Source organism: Lepisma saccharinum, chromosome 1 (genome assembly GCF_977018435.1).
Source record: "Lepisma saccharinum chromosome 1, izLepSacc3.1, whole genome shotgun sequence".
NCBI classification, from domain to species: Eukaryota; Metazoa; Arthropoda; class Insecta; order Zygentoma; family Lepismatidae; genus Lepisma; species Lepisma saccharinum.
In genome coordinates this window covers 107,306,067-107,326,007 of record NC_139229.1, presented here as the reverse complement: position 1 = coordinate 107,326,007, position 19,941 = coordinate 107,306,067, and the positions used below count along the sequence as shown (strand labels likewise).

At 38.0% G+C, this 19,941-nt stretch overlaps 1 protein-coding gene across 2 annotated transcripts in view; it reads right to left on the bottom strand.

Annotated features, from left to right (window-relative positions):
- Positions 1–1,249: 1,249 nt before the first annotated feature.
- The window catches only part of LOC145999142 (peptidyl-prolyl cis-trans isomerase D-like), a 37,132-nt gene continuing 18,440 nt past the window's right edge, over positions 1,250–19,941 (bottom strand). Inside the window, exons 6-9 of one of the 2 annotated variants that reach the window (XR_014443371.1) lie at positions 19,686–19,801; positions 17,523–17,658; positions 3,845–4,160; positions 1,250–2,410 (exon numbers count right to left, since the gene is read on the bottom strand). Coding sequence is in view for 1 of the 2 variants with exons in the window: in XM_083136080.1 (XP_082992206.1) it covers positions 3,942–4,160; positions 17,523–17,658; positions 19,686–19,801 (471 nt within the window). In the remaining variant the exon portion in view is untranslated. Of the gene's footprint in view, positions 2,411–3,705; positions 4,161–17,522; positions 17,659–19,685; positions 19,802–19,941 lie in introns of those variants that run through there. The other variant, XM_083136080.1, reaches the window with a different exon arrangement.

The window sequence follows — 19,941 nt, the reverse complement described above, 5'->3', positions numbered from 1 at the left end:
CTAATGTTCTTACACACGTATGTAATTTTGTGTGTTAGTACAGTGTACTTACTAAATGTGTTTCCCATTTAACTGGTAGCTTAATTACTATTGTGAAAGGAATTGTTTTTTGATTGCACTGTAGGACCATGCACAAAATATGGCAATTTTTATGGGAAGGACCAATGCATGTTCATTATGTTTGCATTGATTTTCTTAAATAATGCATGTTTTTGTTAATTCGAAATTTTTGTGGGTATTCTTGGAGTTTGAATTAAAGAGTCCACTATATAACCCTCAATTGACAAAAATTCTCACTTTTTCGCAGTTAGTAGGCACCTGGTTTCTCAAACACATCGTACTTTGGATATAAAGTTTCTAAACTTTATTTTCAGTCATGTGCTATTATGTAATTGAACACTTTCTTTTGAATTCCATTAGTTTACGAAGGCAATTAAACTCTAGACCCTTGAATCGTAGTTGAGCACAAACACCTGATGGTTTCCAAATGGGAATTTCAGGCAATACAAGTTGCAAATGCTGACCTTCCTGACACCATAATAATTGAGGAGTTGAATTTACAATTGAACTTGACGTGATGACAACTGAACTGAACTTGAAGTGATGCAAAATCTTGCAACTCTTAGCTAGGAAGTCTTCTTCATGGTGGAGAAGTCAAGGCAAAGATCTAAGGTTTGAATCCTGGATAAGGTATTGTTTGTCTCATCGTCACAATTAACAGACACGAGAAAGAAAGAAAAAAAAAGAAAAAGAAAGGTACCAAATATCAATCCTATCCCTAATCGGAAGACTTGTGTTTCAAGCAAGATGAGTCTACAGCTCACAGAGCCTGTGAGAATGTGACTACTGTGAGCAAACTGTTTTAAATTTCACAGTTTGGAGTTGCAAATTAAGCATACACTCTTAGGAACATTCTACTTCACTTTCTTTGGGACTACTTAAAAAATATTTTGTACACTAGAAAACACATTGTCGAACAATATCAAATACTGAATAACACAAGAAAATGAAAGCATACCAGAGAATATGCACAGGAGACAGTGTTGTGCTTTCAGAATCGATGCCAGCAGTGTATGTAGACCATTAGAAAGATGTATTGTTGTAGAAGAATTAAAAATATATAAGAGCCTATAAGTCTTCCTTGTTTGTACACTAGAATACTGAATTGGACCACTTTCGCTCAAAAATAGTCGAACGAATCTCTCAGGCTCGAGCATAATTCGCTCGAATATATAGATTATTGTCAATGGGACAATAATCGTACAAATATATGTGTAAAGTTTCAGCCCATAATTATCTATTCATTTTCATGTATTGCTATGTGTTGTAAAGATGGACTAAATTAAAATTACATTTTAACATGAAGATGATGACTATGTTCACTTCAGTTTCAATTTCACTGCATCTTTTACTTCACGATCCATGTTTGAAGGGCCAATACCACAGAAAAATTACGGTTACACGTGAACTACTGGGTTTCGAGCATATACTGATTACTGATTGTTTGAATGTTCGAGCATTATTCGCTCGAGCGAAGAAACTGTCCATTCCGTTAGCCATCTAGTGTCATCCATGCAAACTATTAGACGATCGAGCAACAATGCCTTGATGCAGCACTCTATTGTACACCATTTGTACAGCATAAAATATTCATTAATAGCACATGTGCTATTTTATTTTGTAAACCATCAGGTGGCACCGCACATTAACAGTTTTGTTCTCGCAGCAATACTTTAGGAGGCACTGTACAAGACAGCTTGGTACCATTACTTTTTCAGTTTATTAGAATACTGTATTCTACCATTACTTTGTACAACAAAAGAAAAACAAACACATGTCAACTTGACAGACACATTACAAAATATAAACATGTATCAAACCTAACTGGCAGTGATAATGTATTCCCATTTCTTATACTTATCTGCTACTATTTTTATATTACACTAACTAGCAACAACTACAGGATCTCATCTTCCAAAGAGACGTCAGTAAATGTATGCACACACTTATCATATCTTCACATACACGAAAGTTTAACAATATGTAATAACTACTTTGATAGTGCTAATTACACAAAAAAATAAGTTCTACCAACTGTCCACCCCAACAATATCGGAATGAAATATGGAAAGACGTTGCTATAAATTATTTGCATAAAATATATATGCATATAACTATACCATCATATATTCATATCTAGCTGAAAACTTCTATTCCACACATACACCTCAATGAACGCAATTCAGTTGCACACTAACATGCTCCTATACTCTGGCCAACACTTGTACACCACGCAGGTTTGGTTCTATATAGGTAGGAAGAATCTCTGTCACGTCACTCAGTTCATACAAGTCACTCTACATGCTACACACTTGGGTCACAAGGAGATGCAACACATTTCTCTGGGTACCTGAAAATGTTTTATAAAAAGACAATACAATTGTTATGTTATTCTTTGAACATTACTAACAATAAATTATTTGTTTTAAGTCCATAGGCTAATTGGGACTGAACCTTAATCACTGCATGCCTGACCAGGTATCAAACTGAAGACTCTTTGATTACAAGGTGAAGACATTACCACTATGCCACTGTTGAGGTCCTTATGTGTATGTTGTTGTTCAATGATATTCAAGTTCTTCTTGAGACTTACTTTTATTAGCATTATGAATTCTTCTATACACCTACATCTAAAGGTTAATAAATATATGTAACTAGGGCCTTCCCGATGGCCCAGTGGTAGCGTTGTCGCCTTGTAATCAAGGGGTCCTGGGTTCGATACCTGGTGGAGGAACATAGTGGTTCGGATCCCATTTTAAACTGTAGGTCCAGTCCCGATTAGCCTTACAGTGCATAAAGTGGACTTAAACACCAACTCAATTAATTAACTCAATATATGCAACTAGATGCTTCATTTAAGAGCTCCCATGTAGCTGAACAGTTAATACTACTGGCTTTAATAAAAACAATCCCAGGTTCGATTCCAGCTGGTAGGTCTAAATTATCAGAGTTAGCCCAGAATTGTGGTCTCACAAGCCACGTAACATGAGACTTAATGCAATGACCCAATTAAAATCTGCTTTAAAGGACTTGGTCCCTCAAAGTCACGTTGAAGTTTACTTTAGAAGGTTCTGATATATCGTGCCTTTGGAATAAGGTGAAGGTAAAAAAAGGTAAAGCTATGCCATGAAGGCACATAAGGTTGATTTAAGCCATACCGGAGGTGATGTGATCAGCATCACACTCCGGTCACCTTTACCACCTCCTCTCCACCAGGTAAGAGGCTGGGTGAGCCCCAGAGCAACTTTATGCTGGAACACTGCCAGAAAAACTTTGACCTAAGATCGTCTAGCCTGGGAATCAAACCTAGGCCTCTCATGTTCATTTCAGTTTTGCTTTAAATCCACTTTATGCACAGAAAGGCTAATCGAGACTGAACCTACAGTTTAAAGTGGGATTAAAACCATTATGTGTCTTTACCTGGTATCGAACCAGGTACCCCTTGATTACAAGGCAACAACATTATCAGTATGCCATCAGGGAGACCCTGGCTCTCCCATGTGGCAGTCAGATGTCTTACGTATTTAAAAAAAAAAGGTGTACATCAAATTTACTTTCAATTATTGTATCAAAAAAGTAATAACATGAAGATTTAACTCATAGCCTATTTATATAAATATTGGATCAATAAAATAATTTGGAAATGTCTCTATACAATGCCAAATCCATGTAATAAATCAGTACCAGCTGACAAAATTTTAAAAACCTTGTTACATATCTTATCTGTTAAGGAAAAATCTAAAGTGATGTACACAGATAAGGTAAAAAGAAAAGGAAGACTTACCACTACACACCCACACATCAAACAGCAGATTCATTCAACAAGTAGACTTTATAAAAAACAAACGATGGATTAGTCTGTCACTAACATGCATGTTTTGTTAATTGAACATCTTCTGGTAGCGCTTCTTCTCAATGACCAAATAATCCTTGCATGCTTTCTTAACGGACTCTATTTCTGATATAATGGACTTGTCGTTTGGGGCTAGAGATAGAGCCGTCTCTAGATCCTTCAAAGCTAGTTCGTATTCATTTAGACCAAAATTTGCTTGGCCTCTTCTGTACATTGCTTTGGCACAATTGTCTTTAATCTGTAGAGCCTGGAAAAGGTATTCAAACACAAGAAAATGCCATTATGAAGTGAAATTGTCAAAAATAGAGCCACAGAATGTAATATAATTATAGAAATACAAATAAATACTAAGTACAAAGATTTAAACTCATTCATATTATCTTCAACTTTCTTTTATGTGCCTCAAATTGTGCTTCAACCCAGTTAGTGAATGCAAATGTTCCCAGTGGGTAGTTGATTGTAATATTAAGTAAAGAAATCGACAAATGTCACTTAACACAAGACTATATTTGCCACTTAACACTAGTTTACTAGTTTACAGAGGGCGGGGCCTGTCAGGCCCACCACCTATATTTTTTTGATTTCTCAACTGTGATAATTTTTAAAAAAAATGAAAGTAAATTACATTGTTCCCTAGGGTGATTCCAATATTTCTGTATTACTTCTGTTCATAAAAACATAAATATAATGTAAATAGAAGGCAAAATGCACTAGATTGGCATATCAGTTGCCATCTTTGAATGTGTCTTATTCGAGACATTCATGCCAGTACAATTTGTTGGTAATTTTGTAACTACACCTCTACAAACAAAAAAAAACATTAAAGAAAAAATATTATGTTTTTTGAGAGTTTTAATGAATGGTAAAATATGTGTGTAACACTGATGCATTAATTGATTATTATGTATTTCTGATTAATAATGATAATATTTTTATAATTATTATAATTAATACATAACTGCACATATATTATTAAAAAAAGAAGCAGTGATTCAACATGGTTTCTTGAACTTTAATGATAAAAAAGTGTCACCCTGTGAGGACCCCTCAGGTAAGTATGTTTCTCATATGGCATAGGTAAGCTAGGGTTAACTACAATCACCATAGTAAACAGTAACAATACAAAAGAAAGGTTCAACATTGAATAAAGTTTGTACACTTCGCAACATCTTATTTGACTGCCCTGAAAAATTTCAGTCCGGAATTCGTAAATTTGGCAGCACAGCGCTTCAGAGCCAACTAAGAGTAGCCAACTTTGCAACATTTCTTCTTCCTGAATGAAAACGCTCTTGTATTTTTTTTTTCATTCTTTCACATTCCATCAAGTAAAGATACCCTAAAGCAGTAATAAAATATATGAGTAGACAAAAAACTGTTAAGTGGAAATACGAATGTTGAAAATATTTCAAGATTCTTCATTCTGAATTTGAAAATAGGAAAATGTATGTGCATTGTGAAACACTGAACAGGTTCTCATCCACCTGGAAAGAATTGCGGTCACATTTGAATGCAAGAAGGCAAATTTATGATGATTTTATGCAAAATGTTTAGTAAAGATACCTTGCACAACACCAAACGATTCTGCAAAGTGTGTCTTTTCCTTGGTTCTTGGCGAAAAATGGTTCGAAACTCTGGCACAATGTTTCTTCAACTGAGATTAACGTGTTTTACTGAGCTTTCTGTTAGTTATCTCCTGGTGTAGTTGGTTAGATGACAACACTTTCATTTTTTTACTGTTTTCGTCAAGATCGAAATATCGTAGGTTCAAATCCCACCCTTTCCTTATTATTTTTTCCTTTTTATTTACCGAGTACGAATTGTTATAATAATGTAATATAATATTATATGATATTACTGTAAATATTTATGCGATGCAAGCTCAGTGGCGGCGATTGGGTTTCAAAACTGATGGGGGGAGGGGGGAGGGGGAGGGCAAGGACAGTTTCTTTCCCTTGGTAGATAATGTTTAGCATAGTGCTGGGTCATCTGCCCCTCCGCACTCCATAATCGTCGCCACTGTGCATGCCTCAAGTAATGCTTCTATTAATGTATTTAATCTTTCAGTGATTGGCAGGATTTTAGAAAATACTTTTCCTTTCATTCAGCTGTTATAACCTAACACATATTAAGAACTTACATGTCAACTTTCTGCATCCGGAAATGCCGGACATAAATCGCATAAATATTAACGGAAATATATAAGAAGCGTAGATAAGCTTTCTCGTCCAAAGCCGTTTACTTCCCGACAAAGATTTTGCAAAGAAATAGGTTCGAACCCATGACCTTCCATTCCATAAGCAAACGATCCCCCTACACCACACAGTTCACGTTATTTTATGCACTCAGTTCGGATCCCACTTTAAACTGTAAGTCTAGTCCTGATTAGCCTTACTATGCATAAAGTTGACTTAAAACACCAAATCAACCAATTCATCTCCTTTCAGAGTGGGCCTTCTATGATACTGTAGTCGGCCAGCATCCGAAAATACAGTTCTGTTTCGCGAACACCAGAGTGTAATTGCATTTAATTTTGTGACTAATTTTACTTTAAAACTACAGATTAAAGCGATAATAGTGTTCAGAAAAAAACCTCAAAGCAGATCTTCACACAAAGAATTTTAATCCATTGCCAAACATTTCAGTTAAGAATAATATTATGCTTTTCCATTGACCGTATTTTTGAATCATGGTGAATTTGCTAAAAGGACCATGTCAAGAAATCTAAATATGTAAGTTTTACTAGTACATGCATTTAAAATGCACGAAACAACAGGGGAGGAGAAAAATAAACCTAAAAAATAAGTAAAAATGTAACAAAAACTGTTAAAAATACTGACAAATAAACTAAAAGCCAAAAAAAGGCCGAAAAATGAAAAAAATGTAAAATAGAAAGTGTTTTCCGGCTCTAACTGAAGGGAAACGGACACGATATCAGGTTTAGCATTGTTTTTAAGGGTCAGAAAAAAAGTTGATTTTTCATCAACTTCCGGACTCTAATTAGTAATTATGACCATTGAAAATGTTGGAGGTAGCTTACTTAAAATTTTCTTGCTGAGGGATCGTATCGTCCTATATCTCCACTTCATAATGAAGAAAAATATCAAGTTCATATTTCGAAAATGATTTGGAGTTTTCCACCACGAAAATATGTTTTTCATAGTTTGAAGTTCTTTAGTATTATCTTTCAAGGTTTCCATTGTTTTAATTTCACACATATTTTATATTTCATACGTTCCTCTCTCTTTTCATACAGTCTTTGGAAAAAAGCTGAAGTTTCTTGTCAAACGGGGTCTGGTTCAAATGACTCCTTTTCCTACTTTAAACAAACAACAAAATACTTCGTAACGAAACGAATGCTTGGTCAAAACACGGAATTTTTACACAATTTACAAAATATGACAAAACGCCAATAGACATGTTCATCATTTTTCCCTTTCAGCGTTTCTCGATTTTATCTGAATTCGTTTCCTCATGAAAATTGCCATGAGGAAATTTTAGATATGACATTATTTGTGAATTGGTTTCTTCAAACTGGTAGCAAATTTTAACATGAGCTACCTGGAGAAGAGGCAGCATGCTTGATTCTTACGAGGGAGGTTGTAGGTTCGATTCTCCCCCTAGGCAGGATTTTTTTCAGGAGTATATCGTTGGGTGTAAAGTTTATCCACCGTGCTAAGAAGTTAACATTGGTCTCTATTTCACGAGAGGAAAGGAAATAGTAAGAGAAAGTTATTTCGATGATAGGAGGAAGTCACATGCCACGTGGAATGCGCACAATCAAGTTAAATACAGCTAAGTCTGTAATGGTGGTATCGAATATTGCAAAGTTAGTGCGGAAAGTTTGATACTCGTACTTTCTGTTCAAAGAAGACAAACATTTTAGATACATAGCAGTGACGAATTAACGATCATTATGAGGTTTTGAATTTTTTGTTTGTCACTCACTATATAATGTAGCGTGACGTCGGGTAAGGTACGGGATCGAGTCACGCCGGGACGTAGCTCAGATAAATACTATAGGTCTTAAGTTTGACTTGGCTAACCACCTCTACCCTTAAGGAGGCTGATGAAGGATTGTTGGGAGCCTGTGTTGTTGAACGCTACTCACCCCTTGCTGTTGGTCTGGCCCTGGGCTTCTGGCGTCAGCGACGGTGACAGGTGTCCGCTGGAGAGATCGAAGATGACGATAAGAGACGGCAGGCAATTCGGCGACTTGTTTTATTCTTGCAGATTCTTCGGTTGGCTTAATCCGGACTGCTTATGGACTTCTCGCTTGTTGCCGCCTCGTAGTGTCGCGATCTCTCAGCAGGCCGTCGTCCTCTTCTCGTCGATCAGTTTGGTGGTGATATTGGAGCGAAGTGAGAGATCGATTTACTGTCTCCAGCGGTTTTATACATTGGATTTGAGTCATAGGTTGGTGGACTTTGTACCTCCACTGTGCACCTGGGGTATCCCTGGATGCAGATGGAAATTTACAGTGGAGGTGCACTCACCGCTGGCGAGGGCCGTTGCCTTGCTGAGTGTGCAGAGCCGAGTGGAAAATTCTGGTTGCTCGGCTCTGCATCCGGTGGAATGTGGGGTGAATGAGCGTTCAACTTGCGAGCTTCAGAGCGATGTTTGAGGCAAATTAATGTTTCGACTTTTATGCTCCCAATTCCTTCATCATTCCCCTGGCCAAGATGTATCCACTGTGAGTGGTTACGAAGCAGAGTAGAGATGGTTATGTAGAGTATATTTGGAAATAATAATTGAAAGTACATTGAGTAAAGAAAAATAAAAACCCTGTATATAATAATGTGGAAAAATAAAATAAAATAAAAAAAAAAGTTGAAGCTGTCGGCATAGCTGTACTGCATGGGTCTGGCTGCATGTTCAGCTGGAATGCTGACCGCTGGTGGTATGCTGAGTTGCAGGCTGCCTGTGGTCTGCTGGCTACATGTTTATGTGCTTGCTGCAGGATGGCGGCATGGTGTCTGGCTGGCTGCATGATGTCTGCATCGTGTGCTGCAATAAGATATCTGCTGGCTGGCCGGCTGCATGATGTCTGCTGCAATAGGAAGGCTCCTGGCTGGCTGGCTGCATGATGTCTGCATCAGGATGTCTGCAATAGAATATGTGCTGGGTGCCTGGCTGTATGATGTCTGCTGCAATGGGAAGGCTCCTGGCTGGCTGGCTGCATGATGTCTGCATGGTGTCTGGCTGGCTGCAATAGGATGCCTGCTGGCTGGCTGGCTGCATGATGTCTGCATGATGAGCCGCATGAGGACTGCATGATGTCTGCAATAAGATGTCAGCTGGTTGGCTGGCTGTATGATGTCTGCAATAGAATATGAGCAGGGTGCCTGGCTGTATGATGTCTGCATGGTGTCTGGCTGGCTGCAATAGGATGCCTGCTGGCTGGCTGGCTGCATGATGTCTGCATGATGAGCCGCATGAGGACTGCATGATGTCTGCAATAGATGGCTGCTGGCTGGCTGCTTGTACAGCTGCTCCAGGATGACTGCTGCGCCATGATAATTCCTCGCTGACCGACTGCTGGGTGACTGGCTCTATGCGGAACTGCCGAAGAGAAGCTTGAGAACGCCGTGAGTGTAGTATGGCCAGATGGTGACGTTGTGCAAGGGGGAGCCGACAAGCGTAGGGAAGGGGAAGTTATAATAAAAGGTGTTCGCCTAAGTGCGGAAGAGTAAAGGTTGGAGTCGAAGGTGACATAAGTGAAATGACAGGGGTGGGTAGACAGTAGCCATCATCGAAGGTGATACGTGTGGGAAGAGGAGGAGCTAAGCGAGTGGGAGTTGTAAGTTGACGAAGAGTGGGAGGGGGAGGTGGGGAATGTGCGGGACGTTGAGATATAGCAGCTACAGAAATAGGAGAACTAATAATAGGGACAGAACATGTCTTAGGAGGAGATGGGGTTCGCCGGTGACAACATGAACAGCAAGAAGTGTGACGTTTTAGACGTAAGTACATGTAGGTAATGCAAATACAGAGAAGCAGCAGAGCTATGAAAATTAAGAAGAGATAGGTGGTTGTATGAGCAGGAGATTTTACAAGGTCATGAGGGGTAAGTGCACGAGCCTTAGAAGTAAAACATAAGAAAAGGGGAATGTGGAGAAGTTTAAATTGGTATATGACACCTAGAGTGAGACATGTGAGCCAGACAAAAATTATAATGATAGGAAAATCCGCATGTCTGTAAAGTGGAGTTATAGGAGGGATGTCAAGAACTTTATATTGGGAGAGGTTAAGGTGAGGGATATGAAATGTCCATTGTTTATGATAAAGAGCCGTTGCATTCACAAGGGGGGAAATCTTATAATGGGTGTCGAGTAGAAAATTGGGATTGTTGGTCCAGGCAGCAGGAAGGATATGAATTGTTCGGTGGATGGTTGAATGATCGAAACCACAAGGAAAGATAGCATGAATTTTGATATCAGGGGTGATAAGTACATCTGTACGAAAAGCCACGTGTAACAATACTGCACCGGGTTCGTGAAAAGTGGTAAGATTATAATGTAAAGTGGAGCCATTAGCATAAAAAAAGGTGATGGTAGGAGGAGGATTAATTATTGCATAAACATTCAAATCTAATTTGACCACATCAGTGAGGTGGGATTCGTGACATGTGTAGGTACACCCATTCATCGTATCAGCCACGGTTGTTGCTTGAATCAATTTGGAAAAACAGAAATTGAGCCCATCGTGTCTTCCTGTGTGAGAAGGCAGAAGGCACAATTTCTTTCTGTGTATGGACCTGACAATTTTCAAGGTCTGTACCGCTAATAGTGACAACATTATGAGAATCATCAATGGCGATATACGATGGATTATGCGACACTACGCATGTTAAATTTTGATATGAAAAGGGGACAGGGATTGCTAAATAAAGTTTATATTTCTTCTGAGTGGAAGTGATAGGCACCTTCAACTCAATATTGACAGCATCAGCAGAAATTCTGCATTGGGACAGTGGTATCTGATAATACATGTCAATAAGGGTGAGAGGAATCGCTATATCAAATCCAGTAGGAAGAATATTTTTTTGAATCTTTTTCAAGTCTCGGTGCAGTGTTGCTTTAGATACTACATGTTCAGAGAGAAAATGATGTTTACAATTGTTAATGGTATTCTCATATTCAAAAAGGGTGAAAATTTGGCTAAGCTGTAAGGTTAGGGTCATAAATTCGATGAGATATGCCTGTGCTTGATGCGCATCTTTGATTGTTAAATTTTTGAGTTTATTAATTAATGCTGCCTGATTTCTAGCCAAACTATCAGAGTGGTTAGCATATTCAGTAAAAACATCCTCAATCTGATGTTGGAAAGAGTGAATTTCACCAGTTAAATTTTGATAGAAAATATGATTAGCTTGCAGTTGTAGTTTAATGTTAGATATCGTTTGTTTTACTTCATGAGCATTTTGGAATAAGGGTTCTAGTTGCTTAGTAGTGGCAAAATCACAGCAATAGTTAGCAATGCTACTTATAAAGCCAAGGAGTGCACGTTTTTGTCTAACTACGGAAGTGTTGGGAGTGGGTCTTGTGAAGAGGGAAAGGTGTGAAAAAAGGTGTGAATGAAAATTTTGGAGTTGGACCGCAAGTTTACATTGGTTGGAATCTTCGTCGCCTTTGTTGCACATGGCATTATGTAGTGTTGATGGGAAGTGCTGGGGTTTAGGCATTTCTAATTTCACATTATAGTAGATGGGGATGGTATAATGATAAGGGATGGTTCCTGGTAGTTCTTTCAGATAAATTCCCGAGATGATTTTCACATGTTCAGTCGCCGTGGTGACCGAAAAAATGAGGGAAAAAAGGGAAAGTAGTAACATTACTGCCATTGTCGGTAGTGAACCCTGAAAGGGACAAAGATACAAATTTAAAACTGAGTTTGCATAAAAAAAAATATGTATTAAGCATGAGATTTGTGATGAAAAAAATGTTTTCCGAGTTAGCTACTCAAATAAAAAGGTAAAAGAGCACTAATGATAAATTTGAAAAGAGAAGGAATAACAAGCTGTAATGCAAGAGATTCTCGAGACTGAATAGTTTATAATATAAACTTCTGCATTTTTATTTGTTTGTATTTTATTACCATTTGTTTACGTTTTGCGCTCCGCGATGTATTTGCTCGAGCCGAGGCGATTGCTACATCGTCAGCTGTGCGAGATTCGTCTACGGGTAGGTCGCGCATGCGCAGATACTTGTGCGAGTTTTTTTTTTTTTTTTACCATCTGCTTGCTGCAGACAGGAAAAAAAAATCGCGTTGTCTCAAGCGAGTGGAAAATTCACGTACTCAACCAGTAGTCAGTTGAGAGACTACGTTCCTGATTGGCCGTTTTTACTTTCTACTTCTATATTATTATTTTGTGGAATATTAAAAGTTTATTTTAGTCTTCGAACTTGCTTTTAAAGTTAATTCCCGACTCTTTTATGTGTACAGTATTTGAGGAGGAGGGAACAGGAAGAAGAGGGTACTATGTGAATCAAACTGTCGGAACTTCCGTTTTTACATGTGCTCGTTGTTGTGTGCGGCTTGGTGAAAAAATCGCGTTGCGAAGAAAAAAAAATGCGAAAATACAAGTATTATATTGACATGTGGGTGCGAAAAGAATATTTATAAAGTGTGAATGGACTGTGCAACGGTGAAAAATTGAATATTTAAGTGACAGACTCGTCCGAGTCAAGGTGCCTTGTTTTCAAACGGTGAATCGTGATAGCATCAGTTTTCAGTTTGCCACGACCATCGGTGTATTCCACCAAATAGGAATTGGCGTCGTTTTGTGAAATTATTTTCCCTTGAAATTTGTAGGAAGAGGAAAATGCCTTGGGTACGTGGGGATGAGGGGTAGTGTCCAAAATATACACTAATTGTCCAGGGGAGTAGGTTGTTTGTTGTGTCTTTTTGTCGGCACATTGTTTTTGCTGCTCAAATCGCTTTGCTAAATGTTTGTGTGCTAGTTCTCGAGCGGCTTGGAGTTGTTCTATTCTGTGTTCATTGGAGTGGATAGTGGTGTTGGGATTAGTAGGGAGAACAGCATCTGCAATTAACCTAGGGTGTTGTCCAAATAGCAAAAAATAGGGGGAGTTGTTCATGCCAAGATGTGTACTTACATTGTGGGCATGGGTCGCGCTAGCCAAAAGTTCATGCCATTTACCTTGTTTTTGTACCACATAAGTTTTCATGATGGATTTCAAGTAGTGAAAAGATGATTCGACGACACCATTTCTGAAGTGGGCAGCAGTATCAACAAATTTTAATGTGACACCAGTAATTTTGGATAATTCCTGTATTAATTTGCTACAGTTCGGGGAGCTCCTGTCAAGCATAATCGTCTCTGGAAGACCAAAAATGAGAAAAACATGCGAGACAAGGGCGTTAGCTATTGAGTTGGCATCATGGTTGGGAAGGGTTGTAGTTATGGCAAATCTGGTACAATTGTCAACAACGGATAGAAAATATTTGTGTCCTGTGTCAGAGGTTGAAGTCAGTGGTCCACACACGTCAATATGCCCCGCACCTCCACCATGTAGCGTGACGTCGGGTAAGGTACGGGATCGAGTCACGCCGGGACGTAGCTCAGATAAATACTATAGGTCTTAAGTTTGACTTGGCTAACCACCTCTACCCTTAAGGAGGCTGATGAAGGATTGTTGGGAGCCTGTGTTGTTGAACGCTACTCACCCCTTGCTGTTGGTCTGGCCCTGGGCTTCTGGCGTCGGCGACGGTGACAGGTGTCCGCTGGAGAGATCGAAGATGACGATAAGAGACGGCAGGCAATTCGGCGACTTGTTTTATTCTTGCAGATTCTTCGGTTGGCTTAATCCGGACTGCTTATGGACTTCTCGCTTGTTGCCGCCTCGTAGTGTCGCGATCTCTCAGCAGGCCGTCGTCCTCTTCTCGTCGATCAGTTTGGTGGTGATATTGGAGCGAAGTGAGAGATCGATTTACTGTCTCCAGCGGTTTTATACATTGGATTTGAGTCATAGGTTGGTGGACTTTGTACCTCCACTGTGCACCTGGGGTATCCCTGGATGCAGATGGAAATTTACAGTGGAGGTGCACTCACCGCTGGCGAGGGCCGTTGCCTTGCTGAGTGTGCAGAGCCGAGTGGAAAATTCTGGTTGCTCGGCTCTGCATCCGGTGGAATGTGGGGTGAATGAGCGTTCAACTTGCGAGCTTCAGAGCGATGTTTGAGGCAAATTAATGTTTCGACTTTTATGCTCCCAATTCCTTCATCAATAAATACTTATTAGTAGTTTCTTATCGAATCGGCCTTCGTTTCAATAAAAATTTATTTATGTTAATTAGCGATTTACTATTAGTTTTAGACGCATATGGTAAGATGGTGGTGAGGGGATTGACAAAAGTCATTACGAAGGAACGGACATAAAATTACCAATCTTAGCAATTTGAACTCCTTAAACGCTCTCCTTCGTTACAGTACTGCACTATGTTACTACTTAACATAACTGTATATCTTTTTTTAGTATATCGAAATCAAGTAATCAATATTATAGGTGTCAGTGAAAAGCAAACAATACATAACTTAAATAACATTACATTTTGCATCCTGAATACATATATGTGATTTGTGTGTTAACACAACATATGAACAATAACTAAAAAGAAAAGTTTTAACTTTAAATCCTGGTAATCTCCAACTTCTAAGGGGAAATATGCGCAGAAGGGACGTCCCTCAAGTGTGCATCGGATTCATTTTGTAAATATTCTAATATCAACGGTATCTGTTCAGCAAACAAAAAAAAAAAAAAAAAAAAAAAAGAAAGAGGAGAGGGTGGGATTTGAACCCGCGACCTTTCACGTTTGATGAAAAATAATAATAGCAGCGATATACCCTTAAAAACTTGTTGACGTTTATACAAAAATCCCACCTTCCTGTGTTTCAAGCACATTTTCTTGACATGTCGTGTAAAATATATGTTTTTGAGAACTGGTCGATATTATGCAAGGTATTGTAAATAAAATGTCGTATAAACTACTCACAAATTTGCTTCTTTCTGCACAAACTTGATGGCAATTTCCTCCAGGTGGAGAAAAACTCTAGTCAGTGTTTCAAACCCCCCAAATTTCAAGTCGAGCAAGCAGAATCGTAAATATCCTTCAAGGTTCTTTTTCCAATTTATTATTTCAGTTTGATTGTGTATTATAATAGCGGTTTATAGTTTCTAAGTTCATGGAAAGTGTTAAATTGAAAACCTGTCACCGCAGCGTTTTTCGTCTAGTGGAAGGACCTACTCAAAGTTGGCTACTCTCACCTGGAGCCGAAGTGCAATGTTGCTAAGTTTACGATTTCAGGACTTAGACTTCTTTCTGGGCGGTCAAATAAGATGTTGCGAAGTGTACAATAGAATTTTTAATTCTTTTTGGATTATCCAAAGAAAATAGCAATATACCGTATATATATAACTGCAAAATGCATTTCATTTAAAAGACTGTTGCATGAATATTTTTTTAATTACAGCAGGTTTCAATGTTAATTCAATCCTAATGTTAATAGCAAATCTTGAATAACACATACATGCGCCTGTAACTTCATTCCTCAAAATTTTGGATAATTATAAATCTGTCCCATTCCTAATGTAAATTATCTCCCAGCAACAAGTTGGTTCAGAAAAAGTAATGTACAGGGTGTATCAGTCGCTCTCAGCCTCTGATTTTTGCTAATAAAAATCGAAGTTTTTGTCATAATGTAATGAAATTTGCTATGGAAATACCTTGGTGTATGAGAAGCAAGGTGACATCATTGGAGATGACACCACAGTCTTCCTAGTCCTTGTGTGGGCATGTGCATACATCTGGGTGATTCTGCCGTTAAATGCCAAAACGGAGTCCATAAAGGCATGACGGAGACAATTTATTGCACAATTTGGGGTCCGGAAACCAGGTGCAAAGTCTTCCATTCAATATTTGGTAAAGAAATTGGGAACAACGGGAACGTTGTTGGATGTGTAGCCTCATCAAAGAAGTTATTGCGTAGACTGTCACAGCAGGAAATGGGAGTTTTCCACAAGCACATGTTAACGAGCTGTCAAAAAAGCAAAGCTGTATGCATATCGTGTTACTGCTGTGCAACAATTACAACCTCCCGACATGGTGAAATGAGTCAATTAAGAGACCACTTCCAACATGATGTCACCATGCTTCTAATACACGAAGGTATGTCCGTAGCAAATTTCATTACTTTATGACCAATACAGTTTGGTCCAAAAAAATATACCCACCTGAAGGTTTTTTGAAAGCACATGAGAATGAAAACTAACCTAATTCTATTGAAAACAAGGACACAGTATTTTATTGTTATTTTATTATTGGATTGAAACATCTTATTATACACTAAGTTTTATAACATATCAGATAGGGGGTGCTTGAGGGGGCACGGAAGAAAATTAAGGGGTGTGCCATGAGGTACGTAGGAGATGTTATGACTATAATAGCACCACTGTTGAGCGACTTTTACCCTTAGCGGTTTCCCCCATTTATGAAAGGCTGAGTGTGTGTCCCAGATTGACTTATGTAGGGATATACAGGGTCATCCGTTTGGGATGTCAGAAAAGTAAAACGCTATTAACTAGAAACTATGAACATTTATTGGTTGTAAACGGTACATACATGTGTAGGAGAGTCGGGAGTTTATGTCACACTCGAAAATTTGGCATACCACACGACACACTGAGCACGTTGTTGTGGTGTAACGACAATCTTCACTTCACTCTGTATCAACACTGAACACTGAGCGTGCACGTACCGCCTCTATACATGCCATCTGCTGATTGCACTATGAACTACTGCTGCGTTGTCTCGCGGAAGTCATTGTTGCAAACTCTCATCTTTGCCATGTACATTACCGCAAATTGCATCGATACATATACATTAACATAAAAGCTACAGCGTTATACTTTTCTGACATCCCAAACAGATGACCCTGTAGATGGGAAAATTCCCACCTAAGATTAAAGACCCCGAGAGTCGAACCCAGGATCCTGTCTTGTGGTCACATGCTCTTATAGAACACAAAATGTTGTGACAAATTTCACAAATATTGAAAAATATAATGGATAGTAGAAGAAGATAATTGATGATAGAAAAATACTACCTTGTTTTCAATAGAATTAGGTTAGTTTTCATTCTCATGTGCTTTCAATAAAATCTTTGGGTAGGGATATTTTTTTGGACCAAACTGTGGTTTGATTTTTATCAGCGAAAATCAGCAGCCAAGAGCAAGTGAAACACCCTGTATATCCATTCCAAAAACCTAGTAAGTGTAAAAACACTTTTCCTGATTTTTTCACAATTTCCAGGAAAGTAGAAACCCTCAACATTATAGTGAATAATGTTTTTTTCCAATACAGCACATATGACAGTTTGTTATGTCACATGTTGATGTAATTTAAACCAATTCGAACCTGCATTTTTCGGTTCAATTTCTGCAAACAATATTAATAGCGTAAGACAATATTTGAATATCTCCATTAAAAAAAAAATATTTGTACCAAGAGCTTTTAATTCTGTTCTCACTTGGTGAACCTTAAAAAATTGAAGATAGCAAGCTAAAAAAATATGAAAAAATACAAAACAAACTACTCACCTTATTACACAAGTCAAACGCTTCACGATACTGTTGGAACTTCAGTTTCACAGCTGCCAAATTGAGAAGGCATGAGAACTTCACGTCATTTATGTCGTTGGAACTAAAATTTTCTGCTTGTTCCAAGGAATGAAACCTGCATAAAAAAGTGTACAATACAGAAAAATAACTAAGGAGAAATTGTTTTGTATTTTTCTTATTTGCTATTTGCAATAATGAGCATAAGCAATGGTTAGATAAAATTGATGAAGAGAGACTCATAAAACACACATGACTCAAACCCAGAAACTTCGGTAGTGAGATCAAAAGTTGATCACTTCATGTGCTCAGCCAAGTTAGCACAAGGAAATGGAAAGGAAAAATATTGAAAATAATTGCAAAACATGCAGTTACATAATACACCAGTATAATTTTACTGACTGTGAGTGATTGAAGTCAACATGAATGATCCTTGTCTTGACTCAGTTAAGTTTGGGTGTTGGGAGTTGAGGTAGATAAATCTGACACAAGAATTACATAATTTTCCAATAAACTTGTATAAACAGGGGTGGAAACTGGTCAAGTGGTCAAACTTATTGATTCAACTGACCAAAATAACAAAACATCTGGCCAAATACTACCTACTCATATCAATAATTTGTCATCCTACAAGTAAAAGTGGGATTTTATTTTTTTAACAATTATTATCTGGCCTCCACCTTCCTCATAATCAGACACTGCAATATTTTTATTAATGATAAGACAATGTTTTCACTATTGTACAAAATTATGTAGGCGATGAAACAATTATTTTAAAGAAATAGCACGTGGTAAATATTGAAAGGCAAAACATATGTTGTCTTTATATGAAGTTTGTATTTGTTTTTTTTACTGAAAACAATATTATTAATAAACTATTTTTTGTCTATAGCTTTCTGCACTTTCTTTCTTACTCTCTTCTTCCATTGCTTTCTCCACTCCTTCTATCATGAGCTGTGCTTTGCTGACTCCCACCATGTCTTTCCTCAGCAGCCTTCTGCTGCACTTAGCAACATTTGAGCAGTCATCCTCCTATCCAGTTCTTGTCTCAGCTTCTCCAGTTTTGTTTCCTTCCATTTCATACTATTCCCTTCATCAGGTTTCCTAATTCACCTGCCTTCTCTTTTCAGTCACTTCATTTGGCCCTTGCCTCTTGTATTCAATACCACACTGTTCACGGTAATGAACATTAGCTGCTCCTGCCATCTGTAAGAGCTCAGGTGTGATATTAACAAGGTATACCTTTATCTCATATACATGGTATAAAATAACATAGTGAAAACATGGTCGTCAGACAGTAACATTCGTGGAATGTCTATCGGTGCAGGTATGAGTCTCGCAACTCAAAGATGATGAGAGAGGGGTTTTCCATCACTGCCAGGGTGAATGCAATGCAATTGCGAAATGCGACAGGACAAAAAGGGCTGGCAGTGATTGGAAAAGGGTCAGATCACTTTGAGAGGAGAGCTGAAGATCTTGAGAGAGAGAAGGTTCGAGAGACTGCATGCCCAAACATGGTAAGTCCAATCTTCCCTTGTGTCTGCAATTCTCAATCACTAAGGTTATGGGTCTATAAACATATTCCATTTTTGTTATTTAATCTGGTCAGGTGTGTACCTCAACGCAGTCCTTTTGGGGGACATGAGCAAGCGAGTGCCAAGCCATTACAGCTACGACACGCATTAGAAATTTTCAGAAAGCTGATATTCAAGAAATGCTCTCATTACTGACAGGAAAAAATGGTAAAATAAATACGTCATAGCTTTAGTCGAACTGAAAAAAATCATCATCTCACTGGATAGTCATAATGGAGTTACAAAATCACATATTGCAGTTGAGCAAACAAAAAATACTAAATTTAGTGGCCATTTTTCACGTCTGTATAAAATTGCTGCTGCATCATCATCTCTTGATTTTTCTATTCATAAAATTCCTATTCACCTTGTTGCTGAACATATTGGTAAGTTGAAGAATTTTCAGTTTGACAGCGGTTACAAATGTACAAAGTGAAAACATTAATTATGGCAACAAAATGAAAACATGTTAATCCATACAGTAAGATCAAGTATATCAATTCAAATCCATCAGGAATGTATGGTATATTAATAATTATACCATTTACTACAAGTAACTGGCCATACTTACCACTTGATATATCGTAATGCCTTTTTATATTTGCGATTTGCATTAATAAAGTCTCCTTTGGCAAAGTAGATGTTTCCAGAATTTTTTATGTTGATAATAATGTTTCTTAAATTATCCTGGAAAAAGAATACAATTTTTTCAGCTACAATATAATTTAAATAATGTTCAAATTCTCTGTTCTTGGAAGTGATAAGCTTGACTTGATTTAATGCTACTTATGTGTCCTAACCTTTATTGGATGATAGCCTCTATCACA